General features: G+C 38.3%; 1 protein-coding gene across 2 annotated transcripts in view; it reads left to right on the forward strand.

Annotated features, from left to right (window-relative positions):
• The window catches only part of ECT2 (epithelial cell transforming 2), a 25,429-nt gene extending 17,402 nt beyond the window's left edge, over positions 1-8,027 (forward strand). For both annotated transcript variants that reach the window (XM_010192048.1, XM_010192047.1), the window contains 4 exons: positions 1,202-1,356; positions 3,272-3,379; positions 4,505-4,651; positions 7,938-8,027. In XM_010192048.1, the coding sequence (XP_010190350.1) occupies positions 1,202-1,356; positions 3,272-3,379; positions 4,505-4,651; positions 7,938-8,027 (500 nt within the window). The remainder of the gene's footprint in view (positions 1-1,201; positions 1,357-3,271; positions 3,380-4,504; positions 4,652-7,937) is intronic.
• Positions 8,028-16,104: the final 8,077 nt, after the last annotated feature.

Consider the following 16,104-nt stretch of genomic DNA (forward strand, 5'->3'; position numbering starts at 1 on the left):
CCCCCCCCCCGAACTTCAGAGCATTAAACTGACCAAATCAGTCAAATCTTCATTTAACTGGTGATAATGATGCTCAGGACGAGCTGTGCTTAGCATCTAAAAGAAAGATTTAGATTACTTAATTTCTGTGGCTGCTATGCAAAACTGGGACTATAAGGGTTTCACTGAAGTAATGCATTCCTACAGCAGCTGCTACAATACTGTTCGAGTCTTGATAGCGACTTCTAGAGAGCGACTTCTAGAGACGTCTAGTCAGACTGGTTTCTAGATCTATACCCTAGAAAGATAGATTTGATATTTCACTGTAGGTGATCATATGTATGTTGTACTTGTTCTGCTTTATGTTCTGTGAAGCACCTGAACATAGAAACCAAATAAAGATAGAAATTACTAAAAGGGTGGATAGTAAACGTGATGCCTACCTGCATTTTTAAAAGGTACTTTAGGGTTTCTCTTTTAAGAATTATTTTTAAATTGCTATGTAACATTAAAGTTGACTTTGGGACTTGGGAGCCATTTGTAAGCATACCATTTAATATTGGCGAAGAACTTCAGTAAGCAGATTCTGGTAGAGGTCAGCTACTCTCTTATATGCACTCTCTTATGGGACTGCTTTTCTAGTGCTGCTTCTCTGAATTGGCAGTGTTGGTTGTGTTTTTTCCATTCTCAGCTGTGTTTAGCATGCTTCAGCTGTGTCTGCTATAAAGGAGTATCAGCAGTAGATTAATTTTCAGCTATCAAGTGAGCTATGTCTGTCAAGTTTAAACAGTAAAACCGTTGTAACTTGACTATTTTAAAGTGTCATATTTAGTACTGATGTTGTTGCTTTTTCCTGCTTTACAAAATAGGCTAAATGTTGTTTTCCTTGTTCTCTGTTGATAAAGAAATAATCTGTCCAATGTTTCATGACTTAGAGAGTAATATTTACTGCTATATTCAGGAAAAACTGACTAGTCTGCTGCTAATTGCAGGCTCTTGATGAAGGATGTGGATAGAACTCAAGTACTCTTGCAAGTGATACAGCAGCTATCATGTGAATAAAGATAGAATTCTTGCACTAAATTGTATTGTTCCAAACTAACTCTTGGCATGAGGAGGGTTAAGTCTTTTCTTTGAAGGTTATCCCTTGAATCACATGAAAAAATGCTTATTCTTTGGCTTAACTCTTTACCCCTTCTTTTTTTATATATATAAAATGTAGATTGCCATAAAGCTTTTGCCTTAGTTGTGCGGCCACCTACAGAACTCAACAACAAGCTACTCAGTTTCCAGATGACAACTGAAGAACCTCCTAAAGAAGATTGGTTGAAGATGTTGTGTCGGCATGTGGCGAACACTATTTGTAAAGCGGATGCAGTAAGTGCTCTGGAACCATGTTGCTGATTGGAAATATTTCTCTTTTTGGCTTGAAGCACATGAAGGTGAAGAATATGTTGATCATGAACATGCTTGAGGTGAAGTAGAGCAGAAAATACTTATGCTAGCATGTCTGCAACTGAGTGGTTGAAAGGTGGAAAAGGAAACCGCCTGGAAGTTAGCTTCCACAAAAGCTAATAAGTACTTAAAAATCAAGAATCTCACCCTTCCCCCACCAGAAATTAATTATAAATAGTTTACACTGCAGATATTCAGTAGAGCAGATCTAAACAGAATTCTCTTCTGCTTGCTTCTTTCACAGGTTTCTTTCACAGCTATCTTTGAATTTACAATCCCAGCATTATGAATCATATATTTTGGTTTAACTCTGTTAGGTCGAATTATTTGTTCCATACTTTATCTGCATGGGGACCATAATGTAAGAGCGTCTTCATCCTATAGACAGAAGCCTACAACCTTAAAACAAGGGAATAAATAAAACAAGGAGATAAAGGAGGTACTGACCTCCACTTTTTTTTTTTTGCTTAGAAGTTCAGTGTGGGAGCTTTCCACAGCCATAAAACTACTCATTTGAAGAGTAGATCCTCTCCAATCAGAGCAAGAGACTTTCAGCTAATGTTTTAATTATGCATACCGATCATCCAAGTTTACTGAAAATGTGCAGTACATGCAGCTGAAACAATTTGGATTTAAGCTACAAACGTCTTATGTTCTGCATTGTACTCTTACTGTACAATGTTTGGTTGTCTGTTTTTTAAAGATATACTTGTTTCAAGAACGGTAGTTAAACAATCAAAATAGCATCTTAGCTTTGTTTTGTTTGACTTGTCATCTAGGGACTTATGAATAAGAAACTTGGCTTTGTGCTTTTCCTTTCTTTTGAGGTACTGAGTAGGAAAAGTACTGATTCAGAAGTGTTAATTTACTTTATCTGCCACCCATCTTCAGTCTCTTGATTGTGTTATGAAAAACACAAAGGGATGGAAAATGTTGGGTTTTAAATAGAAATTAAATCTTTGAAATAAAGGTATCATTCTCTTTTGCCCGAGGAGATTCAGAATCTGGTGACAAATTGTAACCTACTATGCCGAATCCCATTAGTATAATTTCTGTGACTACTGCCTTGTGCCAACTATATAATAGTTTTTTTTTTCTTGCTGGTTTAAATGTCAAATTGAGCTTCAATTTAAGCATGCTTCCCTTTTTCCCTGGTTTTCAAGAGCTCTGCAGCATCATGTGAGAATGAGAGAGTGTTGGCTTCACCACATGGTGGCAGGAAAGGCTTTAACTACTACTTTGTTAGACACTAGAAGTAGCCGTACAGCTTACTGTCTGGAGTTATGGGTTTTTTCACAATTTTTTTTTAAACTGTCCTTTCTCAGAATAACTCAAAACATCAGCAAAACTGCAGCAACTTCCCACTCCCATGCGTGCCCCTCCACTCCCAAGTTTTGAAAGCAGTTAGCCAGAGATTGCTTTGCAAATTCTAGAGTTTAAAAATGAGGCATGAAAAAATATACTCCAAAACTTATGGCTATTCTGAAACTTCTGTTAGGCTTAAGGTTTAGTCTTACTGTTTGACAGCTGGAGCTATTGAGATTTCACCTCAGAAGAGTGCTAGATGTGTCAGTGAAACAAAAGCAGAACCACACTGCCTTTACTTCAGTTAACCCTGAACTTGAAACTAAATCAGACAAACCAAATGTTAAACTACTGATGAAATGATTTCATAAACTGAATGCATCAGCAGTTAATCTCATGAAGTGGTTTGAGAGCAAATATTAAGAGTTAAATATGGAGGAATATGGTAATTAAAACCTAGTGAACTAGGTCATGAATGAATATTTTGAGTGCTGATGTTTGCTTACCATTATTAAGACTTTTTTTTCTGTAGGAAAACCTCATTTACGTTGCTGATCCTGATTCAGTTGAGGTAAATACTAAAGATATGGACAGTACTTTAAGCAGAGCATCCAGAGCAATAAAGAAAACATCAAAAAAGGTAAGATACTACAAAGGTAGTGCTTTACAGTAAACCCCACTTCAGTCAGGGAATTGTGCTAGTATTCCTGTTTCAGGTGTTTTGTAGTACTTACAGTAGTGACAGGAAAAACTTATTCTGAAATAAAACTCTTAAGTATAAGCTCCTTAAAGAAAGAACGTGGGGAGTGTTTGAGGTTTTGACTGAGTAGTTTTGGAGTATCTGTATATTGTCACAAGTATTATATAGTCATTTTTAATTCTATTATGGAACTTACTCTTTTAAATATTTCAAGTCTTAAATATATAACAAAATCCCACAACCCTCAGCTGTAACTGTTTTTAGCGTATTGAGTACAGTTTTAAAGCTACATGCGACTGTCTAAATTCAAGTATCTTCAGAAGTAGGATGGGTGTAGAGTATGCATGTCCTGGTAATAAAATAGACTTTGAAACAGCAAGGAAGTAGGTGTTGAATGCTGGTGTCTACCTGTGTATGCTTTCCTTTGTGTATGTCCATCAGCTAATGGACTGAGCAACTGTGTCTTGTCCTGCTAAGAGGATCTGGCTGGGAGGCAGAAGGAAGGCTGCCTGTCTGCTCTGTCATGTTGGCTGTGCTCTGGGTTTGGTTCTGCTAAAGTTTGTGGTGTGTGAGAAGGGGTGACAGTAATTAATGCAGCAAGGAGGAATCTGTTCCCCATTCTCAGCAGTCTTGCAGAGCAGGCTTAGTTCAAGTTCAAGATGATAATACTGTTTCTTGGAGAAAACTATAAAGGTTGCTGTAGTTTGGAAGCTACTGAAGACTAAATTGAGAGCAACTTTAAAGGAGAGGGGGCTGACTTTGCAGAACCCAAGGAATATGAGGAAGCCTAGTTGCCTAGACCTTATTTTGACTTCTCCCTGAATCACTGCTGTTCCTCTGCCCATGTTGTCCTCATATTTCGATAGAGTGAGAAAAGCAGAAGTGATGGGGAGCCTTAAAAAACAAATCACCTCGTGTGTGTGTTTATTTGGCTAGTTTTGATACAGTCATATTAACATTCGATACATGTCCTACAGATGTTCAAAATTTGAATAGTAACCTACATCGCAGTAGCTATTACAGGCTGATTTTTGTCAATGTATAACTGCTTGTCAAACTCCTCAGGTTACAAGAGCATTTTCTTTCACAAAAACACCAAAGAGAGCTCTTCGAAGGGCTTTAATGTCGCACAGTGCAACAGAAGGAAGAAGTCCCAGCTCAGCTAATGAGAGCTGTATAGGCAGCCGACTGACTAGTGCGTCGTCATTAGCGGTAAGTGATTTGCCTGTGCAGGCCAAATAAGTAACCTTTTTAAGATCAGTTATTTTAATGTCTGGTGCTGATCTTACTGTAACAATTTCAAGATCCACAGTGGAAAAATTTATTTTTAACTACATTCATAGACGTGTTATTTTCTGAGCATGAGTTGTTTAATGAGAAGGCTTACTTGCTGAAAATGCAGAAAAATCTGCTGTACACTAGAAACTGGGAGTTGCCTTGTACAATTAAGTTTGGAAAACCCCCCCACTCTCTTTTGCCAGACATGGAATATGTATCCTCTTCTGAGAGTGAGAAACTTCCAATAGTCTTACGTTGGCTCACATTGTTGGTTTTGGACAATATATTCAAGGTGTACAACCCTTAATAGTATGGTGAAAGTAGTAGTGAAACTAGTGAGATTATAGACATCCTGTGAAACAAACGGGGAAGGAAGTGCAGAGAAATGCTGCAGCCTGAGGTTTTTAAAAAAGGTTAAGGGCATTATCTCCTTATACGTGTTGAAGAGAACTTCGTAAAAATAATACATTGGTGTACGTACTGCAACACTTGTGCTATGCCTGGCTACCTGTTGCAGCTTCCTCATGCTAAATTAGGTCGAACTCCATTTCCTAGTACAGTCTAGTAGAGCAGACTAGATTTGGAGGATTTTCTTCATCGTCTTCACTTCTATTCTAGTGTTTGAGTAAATCTGTATGCTGAGTAAACATCTACTTTAAAGTCTGTAGTTTGTAGGACAGAAGGCCAAGAACAGGACTTCCTGTGTATCTACTCCCTGATATGTCAGTACTTTAAAATAGAGATAATTCAGTATGTTTGAGTGGCCATGAAGTTGTACAACATAAAGATACCGCCCAGCTCTCCTATGTGAGATAGGCTTGAGAAAATATGAGTTAATAAGGGAGGAAGTATCATTGTGAACTGCATTGCTTTAGAGAAAATGAAAAAAATTACCAGCATGGCTATATGTCAGATCTCTGTACAGATTTTCTTCCTTCAATTATGACTGCTCCAACAATTGTTTTTGATTTCGAATGTTTTGTCTTCATTTTGATACAGCTCACTTCTTATGAAAATGCAAGTTATGCACTTTTTCTTTGTGTGTGTGTCTACTCCGTGCAAAAATACTTCCCCCCACCCAAAAAAAAAAAATTATAGAAACTTATAGTTGTCAAAGCTATTCTTCTATTTCAAGTTCTTCCCAGAGTTCTTGGACTTCTGAGGTAGCAAGCTGCGGGTTGGCAGCAGATCGTACGTTGTATGTGATTTTTGTGTGATTTTTTTTGTTTGGTTGGTTTTTTTAACCAATCCCACACACCACTGGACTTGCATAAATTCCTTTTGGTTGAATCATGAGTTTGAAGGGGAAAGAAAGGCTTGGATTCCAGATCCTTAAGTTGCCATACCAGTGCAGTTCTTGAGTAGGAAACTAAAGCTGCAGGAAACCTGAAGCAATTAAATAAAATCCTGGCCTGTGCTTATTTGGGGATTTTTTTGTGTAGAAAAACTTCAGAGTAAAAACATCAGAAAAGCTTGGATGCTTGATTTTTTTTTTTTCTTGTTTGGACTAACTCTTGAACCCCTTCTGAATTGTAGATTGCTCGTTCACCTTCTGCGTGCAGCCTAAATGGATCTGTCAGATGTGTTGTTAATGTTCATCGCTCCAATTCTGTTGATTGGAGCTCTCAAAATTCCAGGCCTGTGTTGTGTCTTGGCTCTCCAAACATTCATCTTTCAAATGCTGTAGAAGAAATAACCTCTTCCAACTTGGAAAGCTTAAATGGTCGTGCCTTGGACAGATCACGTCCTGTTCCTATTAGTACTACCACTTGTGATGATGCTGCAGATAATAACACACGTGAAAAATTCTGTACATCAAATCCTGACTGTTAATGCCCATCGTGCATGAAGTGAGCAAAAAAATCTTGGTTCCTCTAAACTAAGACAAGATGGTGCAACTATATAAAACCCTGGAATCCACAGTGTTTTAAATGGTGTTGGGTTTTTCTTGGACTTGTTCTAATGCACGGTGTTGGAGTTAACACTCACCTGTGGTCTAGTTCTATTTTTGGTTCTGGGTGCAAAGTTAATTCTTTCACAAATCCTTTTAACTTTATTTTTTTCTGAGTTTTTTTTGTTTGCTGAATTCATTTCTATACGATTGAGTTACTTCTTGTTTCAGTTGAGTTGTCCAAGTGGCAGTGTAGCTCACTGGCCAGATATCTGAGGACCTTAATAACTTGGTTACAAGGAATTCTTGAGCAGCTAATTTTACCTATGGTTTTAAGTTTTTGTTCCCCTATCTGTAAATAGAAAAAGTATCCTTTATAAAATACTTTAGAATCTAATAAGAGCTGCTATATAAAGAGGAGTTTAGGATTTAATTTTCAAATATTGCCATAAAAAGTCATTAGACTTCATAGTGAAGTGGTGTATCCTTACCTGTTAAAAATATCCCTATTTAAAGATTCTTGAAGCATGCAAGATGCAGCAAGCTGCCTAACTACCATGACCTGTTTATATGCTGGAAAGCTTGCTTGTGCTATAAAGAAGCACCAGAAGATTGCTTGTGCAAGTATCTTGAGGTCTAAAGTAAAAAGAATATAAAATCTCAGCTGATCCAAAGAGGCTAACTTTTAGTGCTACATATTGATGTGCTGGTTTCACTGTAATTTTAAGTCCCAGAAGCAGTCTATGCTCCTAGAACCAGAAAAGTCAGCTTTTTGCCTAGTTTGTGCCCATCCAGGCACAGCTAAAGCAAGCTTTGACAAATCATTGTGACGTCTATTGCCTTCTGTAGCCAAGAAGGCATGTGTTCAGCATTTAATTTGGGGCTCAAAGCTGGTAAGAATACAGAAAGTTGTAGGGTCTGAGGGGAGCTCTGTTTCTCTGAGAGATTATCATCATGATCTTGCCCTCAATTTGGAGGGAGATTGTTATTGCAGGAAGTGTGATGCAAGATGTATGCTAATACTTGGCTAGCAGCTACTCTTCAAAAACACATTCTTGCATTCTGAATCCTGAAGGCTGGTAAAAAGGAAAAAAAATCTTTCTTCTGCATTTAAAAAACTATATGCATTTTACTTATTTGGTGCTGTTTAACTTTTCTGTTCAAAATCTAGAAGTGTTGAATAGTTAATTTCAAAAGCTGTTGATGTTAAATACCTTCTGTACTGTTACATTCCTTGTACTATGTATCCAGGTTGAGAAATGACAACTGCACTATTGACATTGGCTAATAAATGATGAAATAACTTTTTTCTTTTTTCTCCCACAACAGGGTATTCCTTCTCCGTCCTTGGTCAGTCTTCCTTCAATCTTTGAAAAAAGGAGTCATACATTAAGTCGTTCAACAACCCACTTGATATGAAGCAGGTTTCAAATACAATGCTGTATTGTAGTGACTGACAAGCAGCCAGCTGTTCAAATGACCGGTTACTGACATTAATGGTACCTTAGTCATTAGCACTTAGCAATGATTAGCAAAATGTTAGATAACACTAAGTTAATCACAAGGAGTTTTTAGTTGTATTGAAGCAGATCAGATAATCAGTGGAATAAGTAACTTGGCCTTCATTTAAGACACAAATTTATTTGCTCTCCAGCATAACAGAAGCATTTTCTTCTATGGAAATGGTCCCCTCTGGGCAATAAACTAGTTTGTCAGATTTTGAAATGAAGATGATGATCACATAACTTACCGCTAGCTCTGATGACTCTTACGCTTGCCTAACTTCATCAATTGGCAGAGCACTCTAATGTTTGAATTGTTGAGTTCTTAAATGGAGATGCATTATGAAGTACATGACCTTTCAAGTATGACAGTTAACCTGTTGTACAGCTGCTTATTCCAGATATTTTATAAACGTAGTTGTATATAAAGAAATAGAATTGAGTTTCTGTGATTATGGTCTTCTGTAGCCTCACTGTAACACAATGAGTTTATTTGAACAGTAAGTTTATAGACTATGACTAACTTTGACCACCAAAAATTCAGTTGAATTATTTGAATTTCTTTGAAGTGGAAGTCTGAAGAAAAGAATTACTCTCCCTTTTAGTAGGGCTGTTAAGCAAACACACACATCCTCACACCTTCCGCATACTTGGTTAACAAACCATTATTTAATGCATGGAATTATTGGTGTGACAATGTAACTCTGTCAGTTTTGGTGTGTCAGACTTCAGGTGGTGTACTCCTAAGGCTTTTTCCTGGCTTTCGCATGTATTTGTGTCTTTCTTCAAAACTGTAAGTTCAATTCTTTTGACTCCTCTGAGTAGTTAATACAATGCAATGCTATCTCAGGAACTACCTAAATCTGTATATTTCTGCATTTCATTAACAGTTTAACTGTCTGTATTAGCAGGAGTTTTCAACTTCTGGTTTCTTTTTAGCCACCCGTTTCTTGTCTTTTGTCTATATGTAAGTAGTGATGCTTCTGAATGTGTCAGACTTGACTGTTTTTTATATCTCTCTTTGCCAATCCAAGCAATGTAAATAAACTGTTTATAATAACACTGCTTATGGCTTTGCTAAACTGGCTTTTATGAGAGTCTACTTCACTATTCTCGCCTCTTCCCCTGGATACGTGTATCTGTGGGGTTTTTGTCCTTGTCCATTAAAAATAAGCAACTGAGCTAAATGTGCACTGACACTTAAAAAATAAAATGGCTCTAGGAAATAAAGTATTCAATAAATACTATGCTTAAAGATTGACAAGTTTTCTTGTTTTATTTTGTTAATTTTGGAAGAGCATCTTCAACCTGGTAAATTGCAAATTTATGTAATATCAGCTTATCATTATTCCTTTGCTTGTCTTTAACTTCCAAATTACTTGTATTTAGCTTCTATCTCAAGTTCACTTGCACTCAAAACCAACTGAACCTCTAGTGTTTACTGTCTTGCCTAATCTTGTTATTACCATTGCTGTACAGCTCTTTCGTTGCAAAATGAATGGAAAATCATCGATCGCTGCTGAATCCTACTGCTTGTCATGTGTTGCATATAGCAGCTTTCTGATGGAGGAGCTAGTTCTGCTCAGTCCTTAACTCTCGAAGAAGAATGAGGAAGACTGTATCTGGTTCCAGGGGGAAGTGTAATGCACACTGATTACCCCCCTCCTGCATTCTGGATGTATTATTATCTTAACCTGTCAAGTTTCAGCATGAGATGCCTCTATTTTTATTTTAAAACAGGTGTACTGTTAAAAAAATAAAGTCTTATGTTAGGGCTAAGAGGAAGAATGGCAGCTCAGTTTCCTTGTCATTAAATGAGATGATTTAAAACAATGTATTCATTACTCTGCAGCTCTTCAACTCCACTCGAAGGTGAGTTAGCACAGTTTATTGAAGGCATGCTTGGTCCCCAGCTGGTGAGAGGATATGCTGCCACTGTGTATCTTAGGGCTGTACCAAAGCCATTAACTGCTTTTTGGCTGTTAACTGTCAGAGGACCAGAATTTTTTTCAGTAAGAGAGAGAGAAGTGAAAACAGTGATATTTGGGGTTGAAATAACAAGCTGATGGGTAATAATTAACACTGATTTGCTGATTTGACAACTTGCTCTCAATCTCATTGCCTGGAGCAGTGTAACAAATCCTTTGGATACGGGAGAAAGCGGCAATCATCTGACGCAATTTTAGTGAGGCACTCTTACATGACAGTATTGTAAGTTTGCTAGCAGAGGGGACACTACTTGGGAGCAAGTATAAAACTGGCTGATCTCTACCTACTGGAGAGCAAATCTCGTCAGTATCCAGTGTGGTTGTATTGAGTGGGGCTCCGTGGTCTGAGTGTTTCTATTGACTGAATGGATAGTGGAGCGGGAGAGCATGCTTATTAGTTTTACAGCTGTCGCACAGCGGCAAGGAACTTGAGTACATGACAGAGCAGGATTAAAGGTGGAAGTGAGCTTTTTAAGTTAGAGAGGTGCTCCAGATTAATAGAAACAAGAAAAATAAGATTTTTACAAATTAGAGGTTTTCCCCTCACCTTCTCCATTTTCAGTGCTACATAGACATCTTGTAGCATTAGAACAAGTATGTAATTTTGGGGGGTGTTTTGGTTGGTTTTTTGTTTTTACACATTAAGACAGACTAGTTCTCAAAACCACTATTAAACAACAGTACTTTTACCATCTACCCACTATGGAATGTGTTTTGTTGAGTAACAGCAGTCATCTGGTTTTGTGCAGCACCTAGCTTCAGTCATGATAGAGACGATTAAAATCTTCTGAATAGTGTTTTAAAATTCATAGCGCTTAAGTATAATTTCTTCAGTCTTTGTGCTGAGGTTTCTGTATCAGTAAAACTATAGGATCTGTTCTGCAATTCTTTAAGGAAAAAACTTTGGGATGAAAAGGACATTTCTTTCTAACCTAGTTCTCATCCACTTGCCACTCTGCTAAAGAATTAGCCACCCTGCATTCAGCATATGAAAGAATTGTTTTCATTCAGAAAGACTGGAACTTTGAAGAGGAGGTCAAAAGATGATCTTTGCATGAAACGCAACCTTCTGTTTGTGTAGGCTGTGCAAAATCAAACAGTTCAATGAGCTCCTGCTCATTGCTGCAAGAATCCTCACCCTTAACCATTGCTCCAAGTTGGTGCTGCTTGAAATTGAAGAACAGCTATTAAAGGAAAGGATCCTCTGTGGGGTAGGTGTTGGGTGTCTAAGCTTCCAAGGAGAATGCAGTTTTCTAGCAGCACGCTTGCTCACTTCCCTTATTAGTGTGTGGATCTTGAAGTCTGGGTAGTAGTGCTCCAGGAATAAATTACTTCTGAGTAGGTGTGCTGCATGTACATTGCCATGGAGTTTATTTAGGTATGCTCTTCAATGTTTTGAGAAAATAATGTATTGTGTTATCAACCTATCTTTGTTCCTAGTTGAAATACAGAATAGTGCTCAGGAGTTTATACTATAAACAGTGTTTAAGAAGCCTATGTATCTATTGTGTAGGGGTTTGCAGGGAGTATGTAGACTAAAGCTTGTACTGAGGCAGGGTGATGTATAAGGAAGCAAGTTTGCTTGCTTAGAAAAATTTGAAAAAATCCCCACTGACATATTAAAGAAGCCAGCAGGTGCCCAAGTGACCAGAGGAAGTCTGGGACATGAGTTGGAGCTGAACTCCTTTTGTTGTATCTGAATCATGTGAACTTACGTTGCTTAGTCTGGGTGCAAGCAGTCCAGCCATTCACAAACCTGTATCTAGAATTCATAAACAGCAAGCTATTAAAGCATTTGTGGACTAAGGTGATTAATCTTTTCTAGGTTTTTGTTCAAAGAAAAAAGGTAGAGAGATTACAGTTGCTTGAGACCACCTGTTGGTGAATCTGTTGTAGATTCAACAGGATGGCTTGACCTGTACTTTGCAGAAAAAATAGTTGCTGTTTCTAAAATAGGAACTGAAAACTCCACGGTGAGATGGATGTTTACAACCTCTGAAAGCCAGCCATCAGAGACAAAACAGGGGCTGGCTAGAATATACTTTAAAAACACAAAAGCTGTTGAGAGCTTAAAATGTTGACTGAGTGCTGTATGCAGCTGACATTGCAAGGGTGAAGGCAAACTGGTGCCATGTTCTTTGCCTTGGGATGGGTTTTAAGAGCAGAGCCAGAAACCTGTTCTCGTCCATCAGTAAGGAAAGCTAAAATTGAAATGAGAACACCATGAAAACAAACTAATTAAACATGTAGTGAAATAGATGTAACACTGTCAGATGTTAGGCAAACAAAAGTCATTTTCAGACAAGAACATTACCACTATTTAGAGCTGAATTTTCAGTTGGCACTGAGTATTCTATCAGCCTCTATACAAATGCAACCGTGTATTTGTATGCCTAATTTAGGCAGTTAGAAGTGGAATTACCACCCTACCTGCTAATTGTAATTAGTTTAAGCTGTCTTGGTGCCTTTATCAGCTGATCCATACACCAACACTGGCTTTAAGTATAGAGTGTGATGCTAGTAGGAGCTACCCTCTGCTGTTGAAGCAAGTCATTATATATATAAATATGTATATGTACAAAGTAGTGAAAAAAGCTGCTTACAAAGAGATGTGAAGTATCCTTTTTATTTTTACCTTGCGTAGGGAGGCCTAGTGTGGGCACTTTATATTGGTGAAATTAAGGAATTAATGTTCTATTTTTTTATATGGGTAAAAAGAGGAGAATGTTTATACCTTTCATTTCCCCCTCTTCCTGAAGCACCTCAGTTTCTTTGAGGACTGAAGAAGGAAGTGGCTTTTGGCCTGTTCCTAGAGGGCCTAGCTTTGCTGCTCAGCTTACCAGGAGCACAGCAGAGCCCATCCTGTTTTGAGGGAGGTAAAATCTTGCAGCCCAGAAGCAGATTGGGGTCTGCCTTGTTAGCCTGGGCAGTTCAGGTGTCCCTGGCTCCTGTGACGATGGGGTAAAGGATGACTTTTTGCACTTCTCTTCCACCATCTCCTTCTCCATCCAGAGATCAAGGAGAGTGCAATGGCCTGGTAAGCACACTCAATTTATTAATGGATTCCTTAAAACGGAATTGACTGGAATATAAATTGTATTACCTGAGCTTGTGGAGATTTTGTTTGGTGTACGGTTAAAAGGGTAATGTTTATTTGTCAGTGTTTGGAGATACTAACTAGCTTTCATGAATATTCAACTTCTGTCTTTACCCAAACAATCAGTTGGCTATGTTGGATTGTAAGCTTCTACATGCTTTCTGCTGCTCTATGATGGCAAAGATGGTATTTCAGTAGTTTCTCCAATGTTTCAGCCTGGAGGGAATGTGAATATAAGCATAAATGATTTTGAAAATGTGCCTTTTTTCTGTGTTTCAAGGGCTCATGCATTAGAGTTGGTATGGCTGACAAATCAGCACTGATTGCTAATTAAAAAGCTGAATTTATTAAGGAGTTTCACACTTCCATTTCTTCCTCGGATTGAAACCCTAGCTGTATGAGTGAGTGCTAGTGAAGCTCTAATGGATGCAGTCTAATTACTTGCCATTTTTGCTATGACTTAACAGTTCATGAATTACAGTAACTCTGACTGACAGATCATTGCTGATTACTAATTAAATGGCAGAATTAGGTTTTATGCACCTCCAGCTTTTGCGCCCACAAAAAGCGGCACTCCATATGTTAACAAAAAAGGCTTGCTTTCTGCTTGTTTGTTGATATGTAGAAGCTGATGGTCTCATCTCTCCAGAAAACAAAAATTCTCAGGGCACGTTTTACAATAGTGGTGGGAAAATATATTTAAAAAATAAAGTTACTGCTGTGTTGCTTATAAAGGAGGCTTTGGAGAGAAACCGTTCAAGGCAGTATAACAACTCAGCGTGTTTCCTGGCACTCTTATTCTCTTACAGATTGCCTCAGCCCTCATTTAGTGAGCACAAAGAACAATAAAGTTTTTAGCCCTTTATCTGCAGGAGGGGACAATTCATTTGCTGCTGTAGGTACTCCCTAGGTCACCCCGGCACTAGAACAAATGCAAGAATAGAACGTCTTCCTTTTTCTTTCTCTCAATTTGCCTTTTCTATTCAACATACCCAGAGTTTAATCTGGTTCTTGGTAGGATTGCTACTCTCCTAACCTGCAATGTGTTTTAACTTGTGATAGTGATCTGTAGAAATGAGCTGTTGAGGTTGGGAGTTCTTGTGATGATGCTGTCGCTCTACTCCTGAATGGCAGTGGGCAGTTAGGAAAAGCCAATAAGTGGTATAACTGCTATAAATTTTTCACTAAATGCCCAGAAGTAGTCAGTTCTATTCCAAGCTTTAAGTCAAGAATAAGGACTCAGTAAAATGACTACAGATCTCTTCAAATCAACATGTTATACATACTGCAGCCTGATGAACTTTGTGCTGAGTTCAGTCACTGAAATTGCCACAAATACACAGTAAAACTTTTATCCCCAAAAGAACAACTCCACCTTTGAAAGAAAATTATGCTTCTCTAATCTCTTTCATTTTGTGAGCATGACCCTACGTGTGTGAATATTTCAATACATATTTTGTAAAAATCCATCAGAGATAATGCTCAAGAGCAAGGGTCAACAGAAATGGTGTGTTACTTGAGATCTCATATATCAAAAAATACAGTGTAAAAATCCTTGACATATAGGCGACCTTAATGGTCCCTTCCGGACTTAAAATGTATTACAGAGAGAAACCATGAAAGTAATTTTTATAATTTAAAGCTTTATCTTTTCTTTGTTAGTAATTCTTCCTGTCTGAATTTCACTGCTCACCTTAAGCAAAATAGAGATTATATTATTACTGTGAGATAATAAAATAGACTCTACATTATTGCGGTCAATACCCATAATAAATGTAAAATTTGACATTCTAATGGGTAGCGGAAAGGTCCCTTTCTCTTTGCTCCCACTTCTTCCATCTAAAGGAAGTATTTAAGATCATTGCTATTAATAGAAACTCAAAGTAACACATTTGTACAAAGGCATGAATATGGCAGCATCTGAAAAGCAAACTATTCCAGGTCGTCATAACTGAACCACCATCACAGAATCACAGAATCACAGAACGTTAGGGATTGGAAGGGACCTCAAAAGCTCATCCAGTCCAATCCCCCTGCCGGAGCAGGAACACCTAGATGAGGTTGCACAGGAAGGCGTCCAGGCGGGTTTTGAATGTCTGCAGAGAAGGAGACTCCACAACCTCTCTGGGCAGCCTGGGCCAGTGCTCTGTCACCCTCACTGAGAAGAAGTTTCTTCTCAAATTTAAGTGGAACCTCCTGTGTTCCAGCTTGTGCCCATTACCTCTTGTCCTATCATTGTTTGTCACCGAGAAGAGCCTGGCTCCATCCTCGTGACACTCACCCTTTAAATATTTATAAACATGAATGAGGTCTCCCCTCAGTCTCCTCTTCTGCAAACTAAAGAGACCCAGCTCCCTCAGCCGCTCCTCATAAGGGATGTTTAGAAAATCTTTGAGTGAAGAAGCTTGTGTGAAATCTCGAAATTAGGTCTTTTGACTGCAAGGCTTCAGAAAACATGCTCTGATGCTTGCCTGTGTAACTGTTGTTCACGATGGTGTGATCTTTCAAAAAAAAAAAAATAGGAAGAGTTTTACAAAGACGTATGGAAAAGCAGGGGAAATGGGACAGCTGCTTTCATGAGGCATTTCTGAAACTCCACCGAGACTTTTCTGTGCCTCATTTTCTACATGTGTCTGAGTTGCGAGGTCTGCCTGCCCTGGCAGTCCTGGTAATGCCGAGATAAAGCTTTCTGCAGCTGACAGCCCACAAGATGCAAAAACTTCCGCCATTTCCTCTCGTTGACTAGGAAATGACTGGAATGACTCAGTTCGCATAGTGAGTGTAGCAAGTATGACCTTTTTAAAGGCGGCTGCCATATGGAGCTTTTTTGCCTCTACTTTCTCCAGTTTTCCCTTACTCAAGAATGACCAGCTTCAACGAAAAAGTTCACCGCTCTAATTGAATATTCT

The sequence above is a fragment of the Mesitornis unicolor genome, unplaced genomic scaffold (assembly GCF_000695765.1).
Source record: "Mesitornis unicolor isolate BGI_N332 unplaced genomic scaffold, ASM69576v1 scaffold34439, whole genome shotgun sequence".
Lineage (NCBI taxonomy): Eukaryota > Metazoa > Chordata > Aves > Mesitornithiformes > Mesitornithidae > Mesitornis > Mesitornis unicolor.